Source organism: Pelmatolapia mariae, linkage group LG15 (assembly GCF_036321145.2).
Source record: "Pelmatolapia mariae isolate MD_Pm_ZW linkage group LG15, Pm_UMD_F_2, whole genome shotgun sequence".
Taxonomy (NCBI): domain Eukaryota; kingdom Metazoa; phylum Chordata; class Actinopteri; order Cichliformes; family Cichlidae; genus Pelmatolapia; species Pelmatolapia mariae.
Genome location: NC_086240.1, coordinates 16966104 through 16990015, shown reverse-complemented (window position 1 = coordinate 16990015; position 23912 = coordinate 16966104). Strand labels below are relative to the sequence as shown.

General features: G+C 39.0%; 3 protein-coding genes across 4 annotated transcripts in view; 1 reads left to right on the top strand and 2 right to left on the bottom strand.

Annotated features, from left to right (window-relative positions):
* The window catches only part of extl3 (exostosin-like glycosyltransferase 3), a 38037-nt gene extending 23398 nt beyond the window's left edge, over positions 1-14639 (bottom strand). Inside the window, exon 1 of the mRNA XM_063496391.1 lies at positions 14440-14639. The gene's annotated coding sequence lies outside the window, so the exon portion shown is untranslated. The remainder of the gene's footprint in view (positions 1-14439) is intronic.
* Positions 14640-15722: 1083 nt separating this feature from the next.
* Positions 15723-21270, top strand: riox1 (ribosomal oxygenase 1). The gene is made up of 15 exons (XM_063495194.1): positions 15723-15862; positions 15997-16140; positions 16240-16376; positions 17006-17105; positions 17781-17894; positions 18243-18349; positions 18436-18543; positions 19022-19056; positions 19413-19591; positions 19895-19999; positions 20092-20233; positions 20352-20472; positions 20569-20668; positions 20754-20840; positions 21040-21270. Exons 1-15 carry the CDS (start codon positions 15776-15778, stop codon positions 21097-21099), a joined length of 1626 nt encoding a protein of 541 aa, XP_063351264.1. The 5' UTR covers positions 15723-15775; the 3' UTR covers positions 21100-21270.
* Positions 21271-21313: 43 nt separating this feature from the next.
* On the bottom strand, positions 21314-23695 carry LOC134643023 (NADH dehydrogenase [ubiquinone] 1 beta subcomplex subunit 1-like). 2 transcript variants are annotated; one of them, XM_063495195.1, is made up of 3 exons: positions 23610-23695; positions 22182-22330; positions 21314-21487 (listed from the first exon to the last, which is right to left on the bottom strand). In XM_063495195.1, the coding sequence occupies exons 2-3, from the start codon at positions 22319-22321 to the stop codon at positions 21451-21453; spliced, it is 177 nt and encodes a 58-aa protein (XP_063351265.1). In that variant the 5' UTR covers positions 22322-22330; positions 23610-23695; the 3' UTR covers positions 21314-21450. The 2 variants fall into 2 exon arrangements, with proteins under 2 accessions (XP_063351265.1, XP_063351266.1); XM_063495196.1 differs by having other exon boundaries at positions 22182-22326; positions 23610-23671.
* Between the last annotated feature and the right edge of the window lie 217 nt (positions 23696-23912).

The window sequence follows — 23912 nt, the reverse complement described above, 5'->3', positions numbered from 1 at the left end:
AAACTCAGACAAAATAACGTCCAATTTAATGTAGAAAAAAAGATTTTAAAAATACAACAAAAGAATTAGAGTTTTCTACAGAGGACAGGAAGGAGAAGTGAATGTGCTCAAGTTACACTCAATCCACATTACCGAAAAACAGATGCATGAGATGAGGTGCCTGCTGAGCGAAATTCAGGCGAGATGCGCAACTAATTCTTCTTGAAGTGGTATGAAAAGCAGTATTTGACAATTTTCCTTTGGCATTTCCTCTTCCCCAACAGCACGGTCATGCTTTTTATGTTAAAATTGTATTTACTTAGGAGCTGAGTGTTATCTAGAGCATCTATTGGTTCACATACTCCAACGTCCTTCTGCGGTCTCTTTGCAAAAAGAGTTTCCCAGATATTGTTTTGTATCGAGAATTGTTGTGAAACTAAAAGCTTAGACTGACTGTGACATACAGAATTGACTGGGTTTTTCACAGTTATCGCTTTATCCACAGTGCAGACAATATCTGACTGTGACAGAGAGGAGACAAGCTAAGGGAGAAAATTACATCTGCAGAGATAAAAGATAAACTATAATTTGCTGTCAGTTGCCTCCGGATTGCCAAAGGTCTCTCACCCGGTCTGCTTTCAGCAGCGTGATGGAGGTGTCAGTTTGTTGCCTGTGCCAGACAGGCTCCATTGTCCAAAAATCACAGGCCGGTCTGGGCTCAAATCCCAAAACGACAAACTTTTGTCCGCAACCACCTGCGAGTCTTTAATTGCACTTCTTTGTTTTTCCATTTGAAATGCATTTGAAGCTCATGCCAAGCCCCTGCATTTATACAACTTTTTAAGAGACTTTAAAGAGTAATCATGTCAGACCTGGCAACCTGCGATCTCTATGGAAAAATATATATTTCGAAATGGTCTGGAGATGGGTTGCTGGAGGTTGTTGGCTGCTGCTGGATGAAATTGGTTGCACGGTCGCCTGTAGTTTGCATGGAAGTCACATATTTGTTTTCAAACACTTGTAATTTACTCTCTGGGCGGCATTTGAATTATGAAAATTGTGACATACACCGACAACAGAGAATGTTTGCCTTTAAAGTAAAAACTGTACCATACTGCTACAACCAACACGCTTCAAAAGGCACAAGTTTTACTTTGAAGGCAAACATTCTCTTGTTTCTGGTTTGTGTTGCACTTTTCATAGGTTCACTATGACTTGGTGAATGGTTTGCAAGTGTTTGCAGACAAGCTGCGGTCTTCCAAGCAAATTAGTGGTAACCAGTGTAATCCGCTTACAACCAAAGGAATTGTATACGTCTTTGTGATCAAATGCTAGCAACTGTTTGTCAACCAATCGAGGAATCCACTTTTTTTTTTTCTTAAGACCAGTGGTTCTCAGGTGGTCTGCAACCGCTTTCTAGCTGTGTGTGACTTAAATAAGCAGGAATTGTGATCATGACTTTTGCCACTGTACAGCCTTACTGGGGCTTACTGGTTGCATGGATTAATCAATGTTTTTTGAGCTTCTAGTGCTGCCAGAGGTCTGAACAACAAAGCAGGATTTGAGCTTATCTAAGTAACTTCAGGCTTAATGCTTGGTTTTCTTTACTGTGAAGGTGATTCCTTTCTTACCGGGGTATATCACCATGATAACATATCATGCAAATACAATTTGCTCTGGAGCAGGCTAGACTCCAGATTTAAGATCAACAAGAATGAAATCACCACCTATGTTTTCCAATGCTCTGGAAAACAGCCTTAGCATTCTGGGAATACCTTAAACAATCTGTACGCAGATGGTACGAGGGTTTAGTGTTTTTGAATATTTTCCAATGTCTTTGCACGTCCCTGCACCTATACTGCACATAGACTAAGCCTACATTGGAACTGAATTTAGTTTTTTTTAATCTTTACACTCACAGAGGCTGCAGCAGAAAGAATAAAAACTAAAACTATCCTTTAAACATAAATTTAATAAAACCTTAATCAGAATCAATACCTTAATAATAGAGTAGCTCTTTTCCAGTCTTACTGACCAAGCACTTAAAACGCACACTTTAAATACTATATTACTCCACACTGCTCTTCCACTCATACACGCACTCCTGCTTTTGCTTTGACTGCAGCAGCTGCTGTATAATTTTAACTTCCTTTGGAAAACCAGCCGCTTTACTGCCTTACATATATCCATGTTTGTGATTGGTCAGAGGATGACAATTCCATCCCTTGCATGTGAACGCACAGAAGAAACTCTAGGTTAACTTAATGAGTTGATAACCAGCTTCGTGTGACTGCGTATGCTGATGACATTGGTAAGGGACGTAAATCTAGATAACGAGAAGATACCCTAGGTGTGTTGAATTTGCTTCTTTGCACACAAAACATGTGGACTCTTAATGGTATTTCTTTTTAAAATTCACTTCTGTAATATTACAAATGAGTAGCGCTGATTCATCAATGATTTTTTTGTTAGACCCAGAATAATGAGAACTCCTGTCAGTCTCTCTAGTGATGAGCAAAGTCAGTTCTAAGAAAAGACTTTCGGAAAACCAAAGTTCAAACCGTCTTTTCATCCTCTAAGTAACGACGCGTCTAAATGACACATCCCTGTCCCTTGTCAAGCTACACTGTCAAACCTCGTCTTTACAGGGAACTTCTGTGCTTGAATGCCTGCAACTGGTATTTCACCCATTCATTACCAAAAATCTAATTACAGGCTGCCACATGGTACTCATTTAAACATTTGAGTCTGCATAATTACTTTAGTCAGAGATGAAATAGGACAGAAGAGTCTGAGGCTACAAACAAGCCGCTCATGCACTCTTCCTCCTGGCAGAATCTAGTAAAATCTCACCCTACATGGAAACTACGGCCATTTTTAAGCTAAAAATAACCTTAACTCATTATATGTGGCCTCTGTATATTTCTCACCTTTGTATTTATACTGTTCGCTTCACATTTATACTCTTATCTTCAGCCAAAATAGTACAGAATCTCTCAGTTTGTGGGTTTTTCATTATCCATTTCTTGTTAAAGCTACGCAGATTTATAAAAAAATAAGTATTCATCTCATTAATCACCATCTTAGGACATTTCACAAGCCCAGATGTCACAATTTTGAAAGGCATGGTCGACCCCAATTAGTTGCTTCGGCTCTTATCACACTTTATCTGGAGCAAAGTGAATCCAGCCGTCACAACTACACGAAGTTCAGTCTCTCTGTGTTACAACAGTTCGTCCGAGGCAGGAAGAAGAATGAGGGCAGAGAAAATGAAGAGTTTTTCTGTATTCCAGAGTGGAAACTGCTTCTCTGATTGAACACATGTCAAGTTCACTGCCGCAGAGGCTCTGGTGTGTCAAAAAACCCTCTTTTTCCTCAAAGAAGCAACATCTAAAGTAAAGCTGTGTAACATACACCAAAGCACAGGGAGTTCCAAATCCCGATTTTCTCTATGTATGCTGAATATATTATAGGACTTAAAAAAAAAAAAAAAGCATTTTGTGGATTATGCTTTCTTTCTTACTGAAGTTAAACTGACTTATAAGACCGACACCATTAATGTCTGCGGATTAAACATGAAGCAACAAATACGGCTGAATGAGTTAATTAATGATGGGAAATCGTTTATTTTATTTTTACATTTAGACAAGTCTGGCACCGACTGGTGAAAAGTTCAGCTGCTGACGTGAATGCCTGATTGTGTCTAGGAGGTGGGGTCTTTATGCTAACCTTAAGGAGAGATGTCTGACAACCTTAAAAATTACTTTCCTTATTAAATTATAGCATCCCGTTTGGTATTCCTTTTCCATCTCCCAATCCTGACAAGTTCTCTATGCAACTTAACAAAATATATCCAGTCTCCACACGTCCCATCAGCTTTCCTCTGTGCATTAATTTCTATGGGTTGTGTTACGTTCTGGCTTTATTATTCCCAGAGTGCTTTGAGTCCTTTGGCTATGTGTGATCTCTGCTCCCTGCTTGACTATCTTTAGCCTTGCATCTTTGAAGACTTTGTGGTTATGTATATATAACCGAATGCAATTATTCACAGTTGGCTTCAACTTTGTTACTTTTTAATTAGTTTGTCTCAACACAGATACAGCAGACCTACTTTTATCCTGTTAACAAGTAGAGAAAGTAGGTGAAGAAGGGGAGATATTGTTTGAACTTCCTTTCAGTTAATTTGTCCAATAAACGTAAACCCAAACTGATGCCAATTGTAGCAGGTTTGTAGTTGTTATATTGATATTTAAAATCATGGAGTATGGTCTGGTAGTAATCGACCCCACTGCCAATAAACACCTGACAAGCAAGAATTTCATTGTACTGGGAAACATGACAATAAAACTTGAAAACTTGAAACTATAAAAATAAACTAGCTTATGTAATAAAGTGAGCTTACAATTCATTTGTTTGTTTTTATTTACCTTTTTCGTTCCAGAGAAGCAAAGACCTGTATTATCTACAATAAAAATAACAGAACAGTTCTTTAATATTAGGCCTTTGCAATGCTAACGTCAAACAACAGATAGATATCTTTATAAACCCAAGCAGAATACCATCCAATTCTCTGATAAGCTTATAGAAGTCAACAACACCGTTGTGAGCTGACACCACACAAACACATTATGTTTACATTATTATCAGCGCAGTTCCTGCATCATTCATAGTAACAAATGCAAGCAGTAATTATAATTGCTGCACCAATCCAAGTTTTTCCATTTCCAAACCAACACAGACGCTTTGATTACAGGCATCTACTGATATTGAGCACAAATCTGATAACAGTATTAAACCAATACACTTGAAATCAATCCTTTAAATTTAAGGCAATATAAAATATGACACATTTTTGACAAATTTACTTAATATGCCTAATTTTTTGGACTAATCCTCTCAAATTCTTAAATCAAGGTGAGTCCATAGGCTTATGCTTACTATTGTTTTTTGCAGACGCAGGTTTCTCCTTTTTCTGCACCTTCTCTCTCACACAAACACGGTAAGAGATTACACTGACTAATAAACCTTTATGTTACTCTTAGCGCAAATAAAGTTTCTCAAACAGGTGTTACACCAAACCACTGTCCTTCTAGCTTCTACCTTATGTGTCTTTGACCAAAGGGAATGAGACAGCAAGAGAGAGAGAAGCTAAAGCATCATCTCGTTGAAGTCCTTCAATCATTGAATAACTCCCCAGTTGCTGCGTCTTTGCCATTAGCTTCCTTCATGCTACATTAGCTGTCCTGCTAGCTGCTGCTGTCATGCGGCAAAGTAAACACAGAACAATATACCACCCTCTTCAATTTCCCAAACCGCCCATCCTCAATTCCTCTTCTCGCCTTAGCGCCTCCCACCAGAGATGCAAGTGGAGGAGGCGAGGAAGAGACACAAGGAGAGAGGGGTCGAGGCAACAGGCACTTAACTAAATAACACATCCTCTTCTTGGAGCAGTCACTTTAGAGCAACACTGATTAAATACAACCCAAGTGCATCATAAATAATTTTGTTATAGCCGCAACTACAGCTGTATTTTATGATCTCAGATTTAACTGTACTAATGTCGTGTTTTATATTTAGGAAGACTTTTCATTATACAACACAATATGGCATAATCTGATAAAACACTATAGTTTTAAAAAAAATTATAATGATCACAGAAACAGTTAAGGGCAAAAAAAATGTATCATCCTAAATAATTGGAATAGTTATTTAATGAGTCCTTCTCCTGCCGTGGTTTGCCATGTGTGCCGCGCCTCGTTATGCCCTTTAGGGAACATAGCATTCTGAGATTGATTTCTGAGCTACAGGCTGGAGAACTGAGAAAACAAGCAGGCACAAATAAATTAAATGAAAAAGAAAACAGAATTGAATTGAATTGAACAAATCAGCACGTTGTCAGCATCAGGCCAATATCCCATACAAATATCCAATAGGTGCATTCCCAGTAAAAATTATCAATACTGATCAATATGCACAAAAATGTTGTGACAATATTTTTTAAGCTGCATAGTGACTCTAAGTCACAGACAGAGATCAATATCATCGACTTAATCTGAGGGATCTCCATGTGGCGATGGACAGCTGTCAGCAGAGGATCTGCAGATCATCTGTTATTCCTTTGACCAAAAGCTGCTCTTACATTATCACGCGCTACATGCGTTTAAAGTTCTGCCATAATCAGATATTTTTTTAAATCTTTTTCACTGCAAAATTAGAATTTATCACGCACTAACAAAAATCTATGCAGTCGTCCTGGTTTGTGGCAAACATAGATAAAACAAAATCATTACTGCAGTAGTAATCACACCTCTGCTTCTTTAACATCTACCTTAAAGAAGGCCATTCTTTAACCCTCATTTAGTTTCCATTGATGCCTGCAAGCCCCTGCTGCATCATTTGATTGTGACCTTTGGCTATTTTATAAGTGTAGTGTTACATCCACCAACACGATTTGAAAGATTTCTCCCTCTCAGTCTGCCCTCGCAAAGTTGCGGACAGCCATCCACTCTGAACAGACTACAAATGGAAGTATGCCTCCAAATATTTGCTTGACGACTGAGTCTTATTGTGAGGTCTCTGCCAGTTCTCTCTCCCAGCATCAACACCACTCTGTGCCAGGGCTGCAATATCAACAATTGGGCTAAAGCCATAAATAGGACTAGTTTGTAAGCCTCAATAATCACATAGAAAAATAGCCTATGTCTGGCTGAAACTCAAAAGTGATTTAAATCCACTGAGCACTGTCTTTGCTCCCTGAATATAACCAATTTCAGCACATTTCTCTTTGACAGTGTTGGCGTAAATATATTGCGCCACTGACAATTCATTTTAAGACATGGAAGCTGTTTATGTCAAAACAGCTGCAGCTTTGAGTTAAACCCTGGAAATTATTGGCACTGTCAGACTGTAAATTAGGGATGTTCTTTGTTCTTAAACAGAGACTGGTGCTGTCTTTTTGTGATGCACTATGCTAGAGTTACAAGAAGTATATTATTTTTCAACTGATAAATTTCACACCAGCAGAATAGCTTAACATTGCAATGAACCAGGGACAGATGCACTTACATAACACAGGCACCAGCTACCAACCGTTTTTATTATTATATCATTAATTATCAAGTAAGTGTTTAATCAAAGACATGTCTGAACTGAAGGTCAACAGTTAAAACACAACCCCAACAACAAAGGGCTATATATAAAAACAGCTAAACCTAATGTCAAGGCAGGTCCTCACAAAGTCATACATGCTCAAACCTGAATCTCCCCTATGAATACTTTCCAGACAGAACAGTCAGCAGATAACACAGCAAAATTTAGCACACAAATAGTAAAATCCTGCCCTCTCAACATATAACTCCTCCTGTTATCTTGCCATAGCAGTGGCAGCAGCCCCGCTTGCCGTGTCCTCCCGAGAGCGCTTTCTCTCCCCCTTCCCGTGCAGGCTGGCGTAGACCATAACAGATTGACTCAGCCTGACAACAGCTGCCAGAAGCCCGCAAGCCTCATCCTCCAGACACTGATGGATTGTGGGAGGGGAGCCAGGGTGATTAGCCCCTTGACAAGGGTAAATTATTGCAGTGTACCACCCCAAAAGAGACTGCACCTGAGCGTCAGTGTAGAGCTTTCACATTACTTTAAGTCATGCTGTTAATGACTACTCAGCCTCACAATGGGCTGAACTCTAAAGCTACACTGATCAAAAAAAAAACAAAAAACGGAAAAATCTTACCACGTGTTTAAATCAAATGTATTAAAAAGTGAAGGAAATGTCTTCCAGACTGACAATCAACTTTTGCAATAAAGCAGTTATTTTCAACTGCTTCAGTCACACGTGGCTCTTACAGTACCTTAAGGGTAACAATGAAATGACTAAGGTCCACTAGGTGTGCACAAAACTGTTTTTCCCATTTAAAACACGTTGCTTATTGCTCAGTCAAGCTAAAGTACAATATAGCAAGTCAACCTCCAAGCAACTTGGACAACGGATTCTCACAATGAAATTTTTCACATTTGCCAACAAACTGACAATAGTTGCAGCAACCAAACGCTCACTGAAACTAGGAATTTTGGGGACTTGTGATCCACAGTCTGCCCAGGCAGCTTGATTTAATCCCTGAAAGTGGTGACATCTCTCCCAGAGCTCCAGTTTGGTGACATCTCTGCGTATCTTGTAGAGAATAACTTGGAGCAACGACAATCACTCTCAAACAGATCGGTGACGGTTTGCAAATAACTACCATTTAATTTCTAAACAGACAGACTGATTGCAACGTGTTGGCAATCAACTCATCAACACCACAACACTTTACAATAGAGGACTCAGCTCACTAGTTGCCAACTGGCAAGGTGATTTTGCAGGTAATTTGCAATCTTGCAGCAACGTTGTAACCATGTGCGGCAGAATTTCATCATTTCTGTTTCAAATCTATGAGGATCTGCCTGAACTCTAAAGGCAAGTAGTTCGTGTGAATTTCTGTGTATGCAGATAGCAACCATTTTCAATTTATCATCGTATTACCACAAACAGATTGCATGTAATTGCAAACCTGACCCATTCAATTATGCATGATTATAAATCACTTCATAATCCTTACCCAATGCTCCACAGTCTAGCAACTTACAATCGTCACCTTGACTTCCCCTCAAAATTTATATTCAGTAGATAGGCAGACAGAGAGATAGACAGAAACAGATGGGAAACTATTCTCTCCACAAATGAGAAAAAAGGTTTTCACTATTGTTTGTGCATTAGGTGTCTTGAAGTTTAGCTTAGCCTTCGGGTTATAGTCTCCCTCTCTGTCAAAAGTTTTTTTTTTTTTTTAAATACTCTGTACATTTCCTAATTGCAGATTATTATCTGACTTTATACAAAACTTGTGCAGTTTTACATGTATTTGAAATCCATGACCTTCACAGTTTTTTACTTGAAAACAGAATATTGTGTGGTCTCTAAATCCTACATCATTAATGATCCTAATTGGGGATTTTTTAAGTTTATATAAATGTTTGAAGTAAAGATTTTTATGGAGCAGGGCAATAAAATGCTTAAAGCAATTATCATACAAAACTCTCCTAAATAGTGTCTTGAAACATGGTCAATATAACGTCAACAGAACTCATTCCATCCATGTTTTGACAGACAACATGAAAAGAAAATGACAATCAGTATAACACAGATCTAAACAAATTTAAATAATATTTTAAACATTTATATTTGTTCAAATTCAATGATAACTCCTTTCTATAAAACTATTTCCAATTTCCAAAAGCTGCTACGAATCCTCTCCAGCACACCGACTCAGTTTAATCTCCATCCTGAAGCCTCATAGTCGCTCTAAGGACAGGAACTGACTGCAAGTAGTCACAGCCCTAGCCCTACCCGTCTTCAAAACAACCATTTAAAAGGCAAAAGGATCACAAGTTTATTGTGCTTTATTTGTTGCAGTAATTTTGATCATGTCAAAGTCCCAAACTACTGTTTTCCCTAGTGTGACTGTAGTATTATTGGAGATGAGTGAGCCGAGAAATCCTACTGCTTGCAAGCGGTGCATGAAGAGCTGCTGTTTGCTAAGTAAAAGCAGGCCTGTCATTCTGCTCTTTTCTCATTTTCTGAGCCGCTGCATCTGTTTTTGTCAGAAGCTTCACTCAAAACATTTACTTCTGTCTTCTAGTGCAAAGAAACCATTCTTCTGTGTTTCAATAAACAAATGGAACAAGCTGTCCATGGTTTATGTTGCCTAACTTTTCCTGCCGTTTAAAGCAGATTTAGAGGATGATGCAGAATAGCAGAGCTCACTCCTCCATAGTGTGACCAGTCAGCTATTCAAGTAGCTCTAAACCTCTGCACTTTCTCTGACAAGAGCAGAATAGTTTGATAGAATCCAAGTCAAGAGGCAGAAGCTCTATTTGATGATTCATCCAGGCCCTCATCACAAAGACGAGGCAATTAATGTCTTCAGTGTTCGAAAACCACAGCCGAACCCTCTCACTCTAGTGTGGTAAAAAACAAATCAGGACTGACATAAAGAAGCACCTCCATCTCCTTCCACGGTATAATTATCATCGCGAGCAATCAAGCCAAATTCTGACCGCTTTTCTCTTCATCACAGTCAGTGAGAAAATAACAACTGGGCCATTTCACAGCAGATATTTAGATATTTTGGCCTGCGATAGCAGTCAGAAAAGCACAGGTGTGAGAATCTCAGTGAGCTGGCAAGGACATACCTAGCAGTCTGAAGCTGAGAAACAGAGACACCTAAACAGAATTCAAGAATTATTCATGTGATTTAATTAGCTGTGTAACATGGGGATGGTCTCAAGTGGCTGAGCTGAAGACAAATGGATTCCTTTTTTTTAATTCCTGAAGATGTTTCACCTCTCATCCAATAAGCTTCTTCAGTTCTAACAGCTGATGGGGAGTATTGAACTTATAAAATAAGTCCAGCTGCCTACACAGGCGACATCATAATAATAAACATCTGAACATTCATGAGCAAACCAAAATGAGTTACTCCTCACTGTCAGTGCAGCTCACACCAGGAAGAGGATACTGTACCAAAATGAACTTGGCTTTTACAACAAACTTGGAGACAGGCCAGTGGAGAATGGGTTGGATGCTCATTCATACAGTGCTTTCTAGTCTTACTGACCACATATCAGTCTACAGTCGTACAGCACTTTACTCTTTGTACTTAAGCCCTTCATCTACCTCACATCCATGGCCAGTACAAAATTAATTTAACATCAATGTCTTTGGATATGGATGGAAGCATGAGTATCTGGACAAAACCCATGCAGCCACAGGGAGAACAAGCAAACTCTATCAAGATCAGATGATTTGAGCCATGGGCCTCCTTGCTGTGAAATGACTGCAAACCAATGCAGCATCTTGCTGCCCAATTTGGGTGTCTGACCTCTTCCAGTGACAAAGCCGAGGCTGCTGCTCGTCTAAGTACTAATAATTACAAACACTATGTCCCAAGTGAGTAACTACAGACTTATTTAAAAAATAACAAGTGTCACATTGTTAGTTTGGAAAATCCCATCAGCATCAGGGCCAGGAAACCTCACTCTGGTAGTGCAACCACTTTGCTGCTTTTAGAGCAACCAAACACACTGCACTGCTTTAAGGAAGGTCACATGTGCGTTTCCTGAGGTTGCTGGAGTTACCCTGCCTACATACAGCTACCTACTTGCATACAGTGTATTGCACTGAGGTGTACTTTCATTAAAATGTGAAGTAATTTAACATTTATGAAAAATTTTGCCCTGCCAGCCCTGAATAGAGTGCAAAGAATGTAAACAGCTTCATTATGACTAGCTGACCAGCATTGGCATAAACACCGATAACGACTGTGCTTGTACAGGTGCTTATCAATATTTCAGTACTGACCAGTCTGGAACCTGGTTATACAGGTTCTAATACAGTAGGATTCTGCCAGATGTGGTTGTTTTGGAATCCATTTGGTTTCAAATCAAGCATATTCACTTCTAACCCAAACACGATCCCATGCCAAAAAAAAAATGACTTCAAATCCAGAGCCTTATATTTTCATCTACAAGGTGACTCCCACCGTTCATAAGCAGCAAGTACTTCCCTGAAGCTCCTATATAAGTATTAATCCTATAGCATATAATATACTGATGTAACACAGCTAATTTTTCACTTGAATCGCCACTAGACATGATAAAATTTAATAATGTGCACCTCAGGTATGTGTTTAACAAGAAAAGGATATTAGCAAGCATATTGTACCTTTTGGGAAATACTAGTTTTAAAACTGGTGTGTCTTGTGAAAGATGGTGATTGCTACTGTGTGTGACCACAAGAATAAGAAATCACCCAACCCCTCAAAAAAGTAAAAAAAATAAATAAAAACAACACGTGGCAGTGACACCTCCAAAAACTAGATAAATATCCTTATCCACAGAAGAACACACGCTGCCCTGTAATGCCCATATTCATCCACACTGTAGTCCAATCTAACCGTATAAGTGTGGAAATTTCTAACCACACAAACAGCTGTTTGGTGATATTTCAGCTTTTGGACAGATCTTTATTGGCATGCTCTGTGATAGATTTTGTGCTGCATCATCACAAAAACACAAGTCTCTTTTGTTTATTGTCATGATGCAAACATTTTAACAACCTGCTCTTGTTCATATCTCAGCATAGCAAGCAAAACATCAAGAGATGGAAGAATTCCTTCAAATAAAAAGACTTCCTGTGATAACATCAGACACCGGCACTAACCGAATAGGAAGAAACTGCTGCCCAGTCTCAGACAGAACTCTAATAACACATGACAAATACAGACACGATTATCAATATTGGTTTTAAGATAGGGGAAAGTACATAAGCTCCAGGTGCAGTGTTCACAGAAGCCAATTTCCCTGCACTCCTCTTTCAGAATCAGAGTGTATTCAGCAGCTTTCACCAAGCGTCAAGTACAAATATAACATGTACTCAAACTCATTTGTCTCTTAAATATGATCTACTGACTTAAACGCAAAAGTAAACAAAAGGTATAATCTGATAATGCAATTCCTTAAAGGCACAAATGAATTAACCTCACAGCTACAGCTCTACAACTCTGATACAGCAGCTATTAAGTGGAGACCTTGGGCAAAGACATGTGAGTGAAAACTGGTTCGCTGGTTATAGAAACATGCTTTAAAAGCACTGCCCTAGGCAGAAACCTAAGGCTTCCCTAAAACATGCCAAGCCTTGCCTTAATATCAGCTACAGGGCTTTGTATTCCACATCTGCAAAGAGCTCACTCAGAGTGAACTTACACTCACTGGCCACTTCATTAGGTACAACCACTCATAAATGCAAATATCTAATTAGCTAATTACACAACAACACCTCGTTGCATTCAGACATTTAGACACGCTGAAATTCAAACCAAGCATGTAAATGGGTTATTTAAATAACTTCACCTTTTTTGCAATCCTCTGATTGGGAAAACATTACCTGGTCCTGGTCTCCATTTCTGCTGTGATATTCAGGTGATAGAGTCAAAACTTGGAGTAAACAACATGAAAGCTTGGATCTTTTCTGCCTTTTATCAATGGTTCATGCTGCTGGTTGTATAATGGAACACTGTCACACTCTGGTTGCCTTAGTACCAACAGATCATCGTTTACATGCCACAGCGTACTGGAGTATTGTTGCTCACAGTGTCCATCCCTGCCCTCCGGCAGGATAACAGTCTTGCTACACAGATCAAATCATCTCAAAGTGCTTAAACACAACAATGAATTCACTGTACTCAAATGACCCCCACATGTGCAGTCGACAATTCTGCAGTAGCTGTGTGATGCTATCACTTCAATAAGGACCGAAATTACTCGTGAATGTTTCCATCACATTGTTCAATCCATGCCACAAAGAATTAATCGTTCAGAAAGCAAAGGCGGGTCCAACCTGGTACTAGAAAGGTGTAACAAAAGAAGATGCCACTGAGTGTAAGACAATACTCTGGAAAACTCCCTCACTGCTTATAGAAAGCTGCGTGCACTCAGTCTTAAACAATAACGTCCAGTTTTTGTTTGAGCTCAGTTTAATTTTGTGGTTATCTGGTGAGTTTACGTAATTTTCAGTCTACCCTCGTTTAAATAAACGAGATGATAGATGGCAACTGAGTAACGAATGCTGAGTTTAGTCAAAAAACACAAGGCAGCACATTACTCATATTATGGGAATCAATATTAGATAATGGGGTGGAACAGCCGGGAGATAAAGTCACTGAAAATAATATCAAAAAAGGAGAAAAAAGCCAACTGATTAAGTGGTTAAGATGCAGTCCATGACTTCAAGCCATTTTTAAACTTTCCAGTCGTTGTGTTAAAACTAAAAAATGTCATTACAATTGACTGCCTATTATAAAAGCAAATTATTATTTATTATTGGTGTGTAAACGATGACCGGTGAGATGCTGAAACTGTCGTCAGTGTATTAACATGAAACATGAAAATGAATTATCACGACTGACAAGCAGCTCGATGTTGAACTGGCAGCGACATTTGTGACAGTCTACACGCCATAAAAGTGGCGCAGGTTTTGCAGGTGACAATAAAAAAAAAAACGGGGGTTCAAATATTAAAGATCGAAATTTTTTCGGGGCAGCCCAGGTGGGTCATATTCAGACAACATTACCGCAAAGCCTCGACTACACCGGCTGTGTGCCGAGATCAAAGCAAAACACACTCACGATTAGCAGGGGCTACAGAAATCCACTCAACTACCTTTCGGGACTTTGAAAATTCACATCTAGGAACCAACGAGGACGAGAGGACATATTAAAGATGGCCAGGGGATTGCAGGGAACCACACAAGGGGCTACAAATCTCATCTCTCCAATTAGCTAGCGTGCTAGCCAGCAGTGGTCACAACAAAACGCATTTGCTCTGTACTACACTGGCAGACTGATGTTAGCTTCAGCGGCTACAACTCACCGGGATAGAGGAGTCCAAGATGTCCTAAAAAACTGAGTGAAAGGCGCCCGGAATATCTGACACACCGCAGAAATCTCTGTGTGCTGAATCTGCAGGTCTACAGTCTCGGGACAAGCCTGCGGTGTTACAGCATTTTCATCTCGCACCGCTTCCAGCACCATTAAAAGCTGCACTGTTGGAGCGACGGCTGGACAAACAGCGCCGACCGCACGCAGCAAAGCATTATGGGAAACTGTGTCGATGCTACGGTGCCGTCAAACGCTGGAAATGCAGTGAAACTGCGCCACCTGGTGCCGGCATTATGGACTATAAAAAACAGATGTCTTCTAACAGGTGAACGGTGAAGTGGCTTATAGTTGGCTACAGTTGGCCTATAGTTAACTAATTGTTCAACTGACGAGTTCATTAATTAGCAAGTATTTGCCTTCATTCTTGTTTAATTTTTTATTAAGATATTTTATCACTGTTGTATGTGAATTTGTCCATTACCTAATTGAGCCTTTAATGTGAGTCTATTTATTTAAGGTAACATAAAGTCAAATGAGGGCTGTCAGCTGTGTACCAATCTGACTTCTGCACAACAGAACTGATGGTCCCAACCCCATTAAAAAGGCAAGAAATTCCACAAATGGACCCTGAGAAGGCTTCCGAACAAACTAGCAGGTGTAGAAAGCCCCTACTGGCCCATATCTATGGGACTGATTTTTCCTAATAACGCCCACTGAATGGAATAATAACATCCGAAGCGGGTGAAAAGGCCCACCTATGAAGTGAAAACCATTTCAGGTGACTACATCATGAAGCTCAATGAGAGAATACCAAGTCAGCAAAACAAAGGATGGCTACTTTGAGGAATCAAAAATATAAGACATATTTGAGTTACTAATCAATTTTGTCTTTGCTGCATAATTCCATATATTTTGCTTCATATATTTGATGTCTTCAGTATCTATCAACAATGTAGAAAGTTGTAAAAAATAAATAAATAAAGAAAGAAAAGCCATTAGCCTTTCTCTGTTGCTTCATTATCTTTTGGGAAAACCTTTTTGTTTTTGGTAATTTTTTTGATTATTTTCCTGCCATCATATTGCTGTACAACAAAACATTTTTTACAATAAATTGTTTTAATTATTTTTAAATTCACACTGGTTTACTTACTGAAGAAGAACAAGGAGAAGAGGAGAAATAATTGAATCAGGTCAAATCAATCACTCGTCTGTAGGTGGCGGTAAAGAGTCCATTAGAGAACAAATCGACACAACATTCGTAGAAGAAGAAGAAGGAGCGCACAGGAGCATGTGTAGAAGTCGTGGGTTGGTAGTGCATCGGGTGTGAAATGGAGAGCAAACACATGTCAGCTTTTGCCTTGTATCAAAATTTAAAACCGGACCAGCCTCCTCCGGCTAAGAAGCCTCCAGTGCAGGTACACACACTTAAAACCAAAGACTGAGTGTCTGGTTGACAGCTGCAGGAGGAGCAGCAACGACTCCAGCTCTCTCCTCTTTATCTGCACACTTCTGTCTTCTGGGCATTGTTTTAACCTCTATGTTTTTATAGGTGGAAGTTAAGAAGAAAAAGAAAAGGGACAATGCAGCCTTTAAGCTCAAGGTCAAAGTTCAAGCGAAAGCTGAGAGGAAGAAGATGCGAAAGAAGCTTCACAAGCCGTTACAAAAAGAGGAGAATCAGAAGGAAGTTCCGCACGTGAGTGTGTTTACCTGCTAATGTAAAGATAGAGGTTTAATGTCTTCTGAATTTCAAAAACGTGTAAGGCCTAATAGAGTGTGTATTTGTCAAAATCAGGTGACGGTGGAGTGTGTGAGCGCTGAGCCTCTCGAGACTCTGCTGGCAGACCTGGCAAAAGTCAACAACAGCAGGGAGAGAGCGAGCAAGCTGTTCCAGTGGCTCATCACCCCCATTCCTGACAAGATGTTTTTCAGGTACAAACAACTGGCACTCTTTATCTCGAAGCTCTTTATATATAAAGTAATATATATTTTTTATTTTTTCAACCTTTATTGACACCCAGTAATGTGGAACTTTTAGTACACACTTTAATATTCTGCTCCTTCAGTTACTTTACCTCGCTTCTCATTTACATCATTTACATGTGATAAGGTCCACAAGCACAAACAGGGGCCTTGTTTTAGGATCATGTATTAATGCTCACAAAACAATTAAACTGTTTGAAGCTAATGGGGGGGATGGGGGGGGGAGTAAAGCTGTGCCTGAGAATCTGTATTTCTTTCTGATGCTCATCAGGGAAAGCCCAAAGACTTTAGACACTGTTAAAACGTTATTATTCATGCACAGTAGTCTGTGGGATCTTCTGGGAGTGGTGATATCATTTTCCAGAGACCTGATTGGCCATTAGCCAGTGATTTTTATAAATGTTGATCTTTAATCTTGAACATAAACTGCTCTGGAGCAGGTTAGGTCTGCAGCATAAGTGACCTGTCTGAGAAATGAACTGCTGCAGCAATACTCAAACCCCAGGGTTAACCAACTAACTTAAATCATGCTTCTTAGTACAGGTCTTGGGTATTGATACATTTCCCTCTTTTCTCAGGGAAACATGGGAAAAAAAGCCCATCTTTGTCCAACGTAAGAATCCTGATTACTACAAGGGACTGTTCTCCACAGCAGAGCTCGATCGCATTTTCAGAGAGGTAGGAAACCTGAAACTAAGTCTTAAACTTAGTTAAAAATGGATACTGGGTTTTTTCTTTTTCAAAACATTGAATTAGCACCAGGTGAGTCAGGGGAAGGTGCAAGTGGAACCAAGCACTTGAAATGTTTGGAGAATGGGTGGATAAACAGAAGACATAATCTCCCCATCTGTGTTTATCAGGGGACATGATGGATGGCAGGCTTTATTGGCACTTTTAAGGATTGTAATCTGTTACTGGAAGTCTCACAAATGTTTTAACCAAACTGGCACCTTTTTTAAACCTCTAATTCGGGGATGTCAATTTGGCCCGTCAAAGGCAAATCTGGCCCATTGGACAGTTTTGGAACACGTGAAGTCAGACATAAATTTTGGGCTTTCAACTGTATTTTTCTGAAGTTTTACAGCTTTTCCTATTGATGAAGACCTCCGCCACAGCCATTCACATTACCAAAGTAATTAAGATATCTCACGGACTAAGTGTTTAGTTAAACTTCTTTACACTGATAGAAAGGGGCATTTCACTGGTCGACTGTATGTGGCCGCCATGTAAAATTTGAGACAACCCTGCTCTAATTGTGCAGACTAATAATCGTCCAGAGCAGTTTGGTCATATTTGTTAGTATAAATAAGGAATAAAAGTCCTGAATATTTGTGACTTTTTTTAATATTTAAGGAAGATGTTCAGTATGGAGTGAACCTGGATGTCACAAGTTACACTAATGGCAAGAGAGAGACTCACAATCCTCCAGGGAGAGTGCTCCCATACACTGCGTGGGACTTCTATGAGGTGGGGACACAGTACTGCAGGCTGCTGATTTATGATTATGTCTAAAGCAAGATTTCAGTGATTTCTGCATTTTTAATGTCCTGAATACTTTCCTAATAATTGGGCCCTTTGATGCAAATTAGCTGCATTCACTTTCTCTGTGGGGATCATTAAAGCTTATCCTCATTTTCATATTTTCCGGGACCACCTTCATTAAGAGAAAAATCAGATGTATATTTATGTACTAAGTAATATTTTAATTTGAATATTTTTCATTGCTGCATGATAGAAGTCATTCCATTAGCTGTATCAGTGCGCCATCTGCTCTGTGCTGCAGATTAGTAGTCATCTTGGTGTCTCAATTCCCAGAGTGGCTGCTCCCTCCGCATGCTGAATCCTCAGGCTTTCTCCTCCACGGTGTGGAACGTGCTGTCCATCCTCCAAGAGCAGTTTGGCAGCATGGCGGGAGCCAATATGTTAGTATTTGGGGCAAAAATCGGTCACATTAGGGAATACTCCATTTGTTTTGGTCTTGATCTGTGTGTGTGTTTTCTTCAACCAGATACCTGACACCACCTGGCACACAAGGATTTGCTCCACATTATGATGACATTGAAGCCTTTGTGGTTCAGCTGGAAGGGAAGAAACGCTGGCGAGTGTACAGCCCAAGGTGAAAAACGGCAGGGAAACTTTCAAAAAAGATCACCGCAATTTTAAAGTCACGCTGTTTCTGAATTAATAGTGCATAATAATAAATCCAGAATAATATATCAAACACACTGCGTGTACATTATGCGATGTCATTACATTAGTAAACCTCTGCAAATGTTTTAAATCAGCAAACTTGCATAACAGACTTATTTATAGTATGTGGGTCATGATGGACTAAAGTTTTATACAAAACTACTTAAGCATCCAAATCAGTGTTGATTGAACCCAGCGAAGACTGAACCATAAAATAATTGCCAGAAAATTCTCATTTTTGTGAAACTGGGGTGTTTATTGAACCTTCAGACGAATTAAAACAATAATAAATTAAGTCAATTTGCATTTGTGGGTTTTAATTTGTTTCATTTTTGCTATATCTGGTATTTTTATATATATATTTTTTTACTCTTTCATTTTCTCTTTTTTTCCTTTTCTTTTAGATCAGACGATGAGGTCTTGCCCGTGCTTTCGAGTCGTGAGTAAAAACAAAACAAAACTAATCCTCTTAGTAGTTTTTAACGGTTGCGTTTTATTAGCATAATTATTTGATGCCTTTGGGTCTGAACCTCATGGGATCCTGGGGCAGCAGGGGAATGGGTACTTTGTAAAAAGCACTTGTAATTAAAAGTAAGAGAATGATGGTGGAGTGGGTTTGATGAAGGAGGGCAGAAAAAGAAATATTTCATGTCTTGTGGTGTCACTTACAAATGATAAATTACTGATTTGTGGAAATAAAATGGTCTCTCTTGCTTGGAAAACAGAATTATAAATAAATATAATTAATGCTGGCAAAAATTTCTCAGGGGTGTCTGCTTTGGGATTTCTCTTCAGCAAACTTCGACCAGGCAGACATTGGTAAGCCGATCCTAGATGTGGTGGTAGAAGCCGGAGATCTCATCTACTTCCCTCGAGGTTTTATCCATCAAGGCAACTGCCTACCAGACGCACACTCTCTGCACATCACCATCTCCTCTTACCAGAAGAACAGCTGGGGAGATCTGCTGCAAAAGGTAGAAAAACCTCCCCGTTTCCCACTGTGATGCATGCAGATGAAGACAACGGCCGAACTCTGAAACCAGTGCCAGTAGTTAGCAAAAGGGTATAAATCTTGCATCCAGCATGAAGTGGTTTTGCATTGCAGGTGAAGAGTAATAACCAAAGCAGTCTTTCCTGCTGACAGATGATACTAATGATCTCTGGTGGAGAGTATTTCGCTGACGGTTCATACATCACCTGTCTTTCTTAACCTAAGGATTGCCTAAGACAGTTATACTTACAAAAGGGTATTCATAATTTACTGCTCTTTTTTTCAGCTGGTCCCAGCAGCATTGGAAGTAGCAATGGAGGAGGACGTGGAGTTTAGACGGGGTTTACCTCTGGACTACCTGACGTACATGGGAGTACAGAACTCCGACAAGGTATTTAAATGAAGTGATTTTTACCAACTTTTCAGGTGTTGTCCTCATTTACTCCCAATTACTAGCTAAAGACAAAACTTATCCTTGTGTAGGAAGACCCGCGCAGGGCAAAGTTCTTCTCTCGAATTGATAATCTGATGAAGAGGCTAACAAATTACGCACCAGTGGATGCTGCTGTTGATCAGAAGGCTAAAGACTTCCTTCATGACTGCCTTCCTCCCGCTCTCACTCCAGGTATGTGATGGAGAGAGCTGTAATTGTTGCATTAGTTTCTTTTTTCTTTCTTTTTTTTCAATGAGATGCATGTCGTCACAATATTGCTTTTGATTCTAATTCATACCATCACCCACAGATGAACTGGTCACCAGTGTGCAAGGAGCACCTAGGAGGTGGGAAGGTGGACAAGTAAAGGATGTGGGTGTACACATCACTACCCAGACTCAAATCAGAATTCTACGTGCTCAGTGTGCCCGGTAACACAGATTTTTTTTTTTATTGACTACATGTTAAGGCTACCAATTAAAGCAGAAAAGTGTCATTGTCATTTGTCCTGTAAATCTTCATGCCAGGTTATGCAATGACGGAGATGCCGTTCATCTTTACTACACCACTGACAACTCCAGAGTTTACCACAAAGAGGAGCTCAAGAGTTTTGAAATAAAACCAGAGGTAAAGATTGGTAGATGTGTTTGTCATCAAATGTCAGGTCTCGTAAACTGTGCTAATGATGTGGTTGACTTGTTTTTCCTCTTAGTACACAGATGCTGTCGAGTTTCTGATCCATTCATATCCCGACTTTGTGACAGTAGGAAGCCTCCCATGTGAATCTGCGCAGGACAGGGTAATTATTACCTTCGCACACTCTGTTATGTGTAGTTTTATGTTTTTTGGCAGAAGGTGTCTCATATGTGGCAGCTTATCTTCAGTGTTTTAGATAGGTACCTGTATAAACAGGGTTTCTGCACAGTAAAATCACTTATTTGGTCCTGTGTTTCTCATTCGTGGTTGATCCTCATGTTTTTCCCTTTACTTTTTCCCAGATTGCTTTGGCTGAACTACTTTTTGAGAAGGGGATTATCCACACTGCAGAACCACTGTAGCACTAGATTCTTCCATCATGGTGACTGCATAAAGAGATCAAATCACTTTATACAAAATAAGATCTTCAGTGGAGAATATGTCTGCTCCAAGTAGCCTTCATTAGCTCGACTGGAAATAGATAATGCATTTGTGATTTTGCTGTTGAACTAAAAATAAAAAAAAATTTATATCGTTTTTGGTCTTGTACAACCAGAATCATTAACAAGTACCAAATGATTTTAATTAATGGCATCTTTATTATTGGTTGATACAACTCAAAAACAGAGGTACAGGAGTCTTCTTAAATATTGTGATTTGAGGACACCCATTCGTTCACACCACACGACACAGGCTTTCAAGTAGAGAGCAGTCTACCTCCAGGTCACCTCCTCACCAGGCTTCAGTTCCCTATAAAAAGAAGAAAAATTTGAACTTTTATAAGATGTTTGGCTTTCACAGAACAGAATGATGTATGAGCACAGTTTTACACCAGAAGATCACTACTGGAGTTATCGGCTGAAAGTGGAAAAGTGTATTACTACATTAGAAACAAAAAGTGTTATATGGAAATCTATTAAAGTGGATTTGCATAGATATAGAAGGCAGTTGCTTATTAATGGAGCCTTAAAAAAATGGGGGAAATGGAGTCAAAGTAACCTTAAGGATTTATAGCACTAGCTTTTTAGGGGAAAAACATTCAAACCTAAGTGTGTATACATCGTTAAGCATGTCTGGAGGGGGTCTTTATTGCATTTCCATGTTAAGTTCAGCATTGCATCATATTTTGGCCTAAATACACCAAATAGACAAGATAAAACACAAACGGTGGAAGTATTAAACTGATTGTCATTAGTGCGTCATCTTATGTGTTTCAAATATTTACAGGTGGATTTTTTATGAAATTGCAGATTTCATGTATTTATAACTTTGCCAAATTGAAAATATCCATGCACTAAACTAAATAACAACTCCAGACCATGGGCTATTGTGTACACAGTGCCAAACATCATCATGAATTCAACATAGTAGCTAGTCTTTAAATTCAAGAATAACCTGAGGGATTTGTTTTGTTTTTATTTGGTGAACAGTCACTCGTTCTTACCTTCCGTACAAAGCACTCTTGTTTCTGAAAGCTGTCAACTTCTGGTCCTGTTGCTTGTCAAGGTACCATCCAATGACAAAGCCTGTGGGGACAAATATGTGCGCCCAGTACTGGCGGGCAAAGGCTGCCAAGTTCACCATGGTTTCTACCTTAAAAAAAAGAAAGGAAAAAGAGCATGGGTTTTATACTCCCAAATTAAACTTATGATTGCAGTTTGTATAATAAGAAAAATGGATGCAGGAAAGCACAAGCATAAATGATACAAGAACATTTACCACTATTGCTGAAAAGCCTGATCTCTTTAGGGGTTTAAGCTATTTGAAAGGCTAAATACTAATATAGCAATATCTTATTGCTTTCTTTTAGGATACACCATTGATACACTGGGACCACATAGCTTCCACTGTTAAATAAACAAATCAGTTATTAATTCATGATTTTAAATGAGGCTCTCAAATGAATAAGGGTAAAAGTTAACTAAAATAAAATTAGGGGAAATACTGTTAAAAGTGTAGGAAATCAGACCACTTACAACTGAAGTGACTTATTAAAAGTAATAATGAACGCAACGACAGCTTTCTGCTTTTAATTCCATTTTTTCCATTTAGTTACACATATTTAGATTTTGCATTTACTCGGGTTATCTTTGTCTAATGTTAAAATTTGTTTGATTTGAAATACTTCGGTGAAACAAATACTCAAAAAAACTATGAGATCAGGAAAGGGAGAATGCTTTTTCATAACACTATATCTGTATCGTGCCACCATCATTATTTTGATCATGCTGCGAGTCCCAACCATTGAAAGAGACGTAATCTTTAGCAACATGTAGTATTCCGGGGGTAGCCCATGTTCACAGATTTAGAAGACCTGCAAAAAACCTCTAGAAAACGAAATCAGCTAATGTTCAAGACTAAAAATGCCAGACATTTGCTTGCACAATTAGCACAACAACTGAGTGTCTTTAAACGCCTACTTTAGATTATAAGAATGTGTACACCTTGACAATGTGTTACAACATTTCTTTATGCACTTCAATGAGGTTTGACAGGCAAACCTCATTAAATGCACATCAAGCTATGTCAAAGAACAGACCACGGTCACTTCAGTTATTATATGGTAGCCATGCATTACATTACAGCTATATATATATATATATATATATATATATATATGAAGCTGAATACTAAATATCCAGTAAGTCTGCAGATCGTTCATCACAAACCTTTGGTATCCTAGAGAGAGGCACTTGGCTAGCTAGCCTGTCAGCTAGTTAGCCTTAGCAATATGTTTCAAGATGTAGTTAAGGATTATTTCTAAGCTGCACTAGTTACTGTATTTTTAGTACGACAAACACATTAAAACGCACTGACTCGACCAAAAAAGAATAATGAATATAATATATAATATTAATATCTAAAATAATACCTTCTGTTTACACCAGCCGCGGCCTTCAGCTCCTCATTCACCAAGCGAAGGGCATCGGATTGTACCAACTGTAAACTTACGATGTGGTGGTTTCATATTTTTAAATAATTAATTTTAATGTCAAAGCACAAGTAGTGGAATATTAGATACGTTCCAACACTGAAAATATGATGTTAAAGGTGATGTGTTCAGATACCTTTCGAAAAAAAAATCTAAATGTAGTGTTTTAACATAGAATTATTTAGTACCGACACCACCATATGTGGTATGCTCCTTTGCCCTCTCACACATGATGCAGCGGCA

Excerpts from the sequence above, each read along its gene's own strand:
- riox1 (XM_063495194.1), top strand. The coding sequence starts at position 15,776 with ATGGAGAGCAAACACATGTCAGCTTTTGCCTTGTATCAAAATTTAAAA. Across the intron at positions 19,592-19,894 it reads GGGGAGATCTGCTGCAAAAG|CTGGTCCCAGCAGCATTGGA; the intron begins GTAGAAAAACCT and ends TCTTTTTTTCAG. Across the intron at positions 20,669-20,753 it reads GTTTTGAAATAAAACCAGAG|TACACAGATGCTGTCGAGTT; the intron begins GTAAAGATTGGT and ends TTTTCCTCTTAG.
- LOC134643023 (XM_063495195.1), bottom strand. The coding sequence starts at position 22,321 with ATGGTGAACTTGGCAGCCTTTGCCCGCCAGTACTGGGCGCACATATTT. Across the intron at positions 21,488-22,181 it reads AAGAGTGCTTTGTACGGAAG|GGAACTGAAGCCTGGTGAGG; the intron begins GTAAGAACGAGT and ends TTCTTTTTATAG.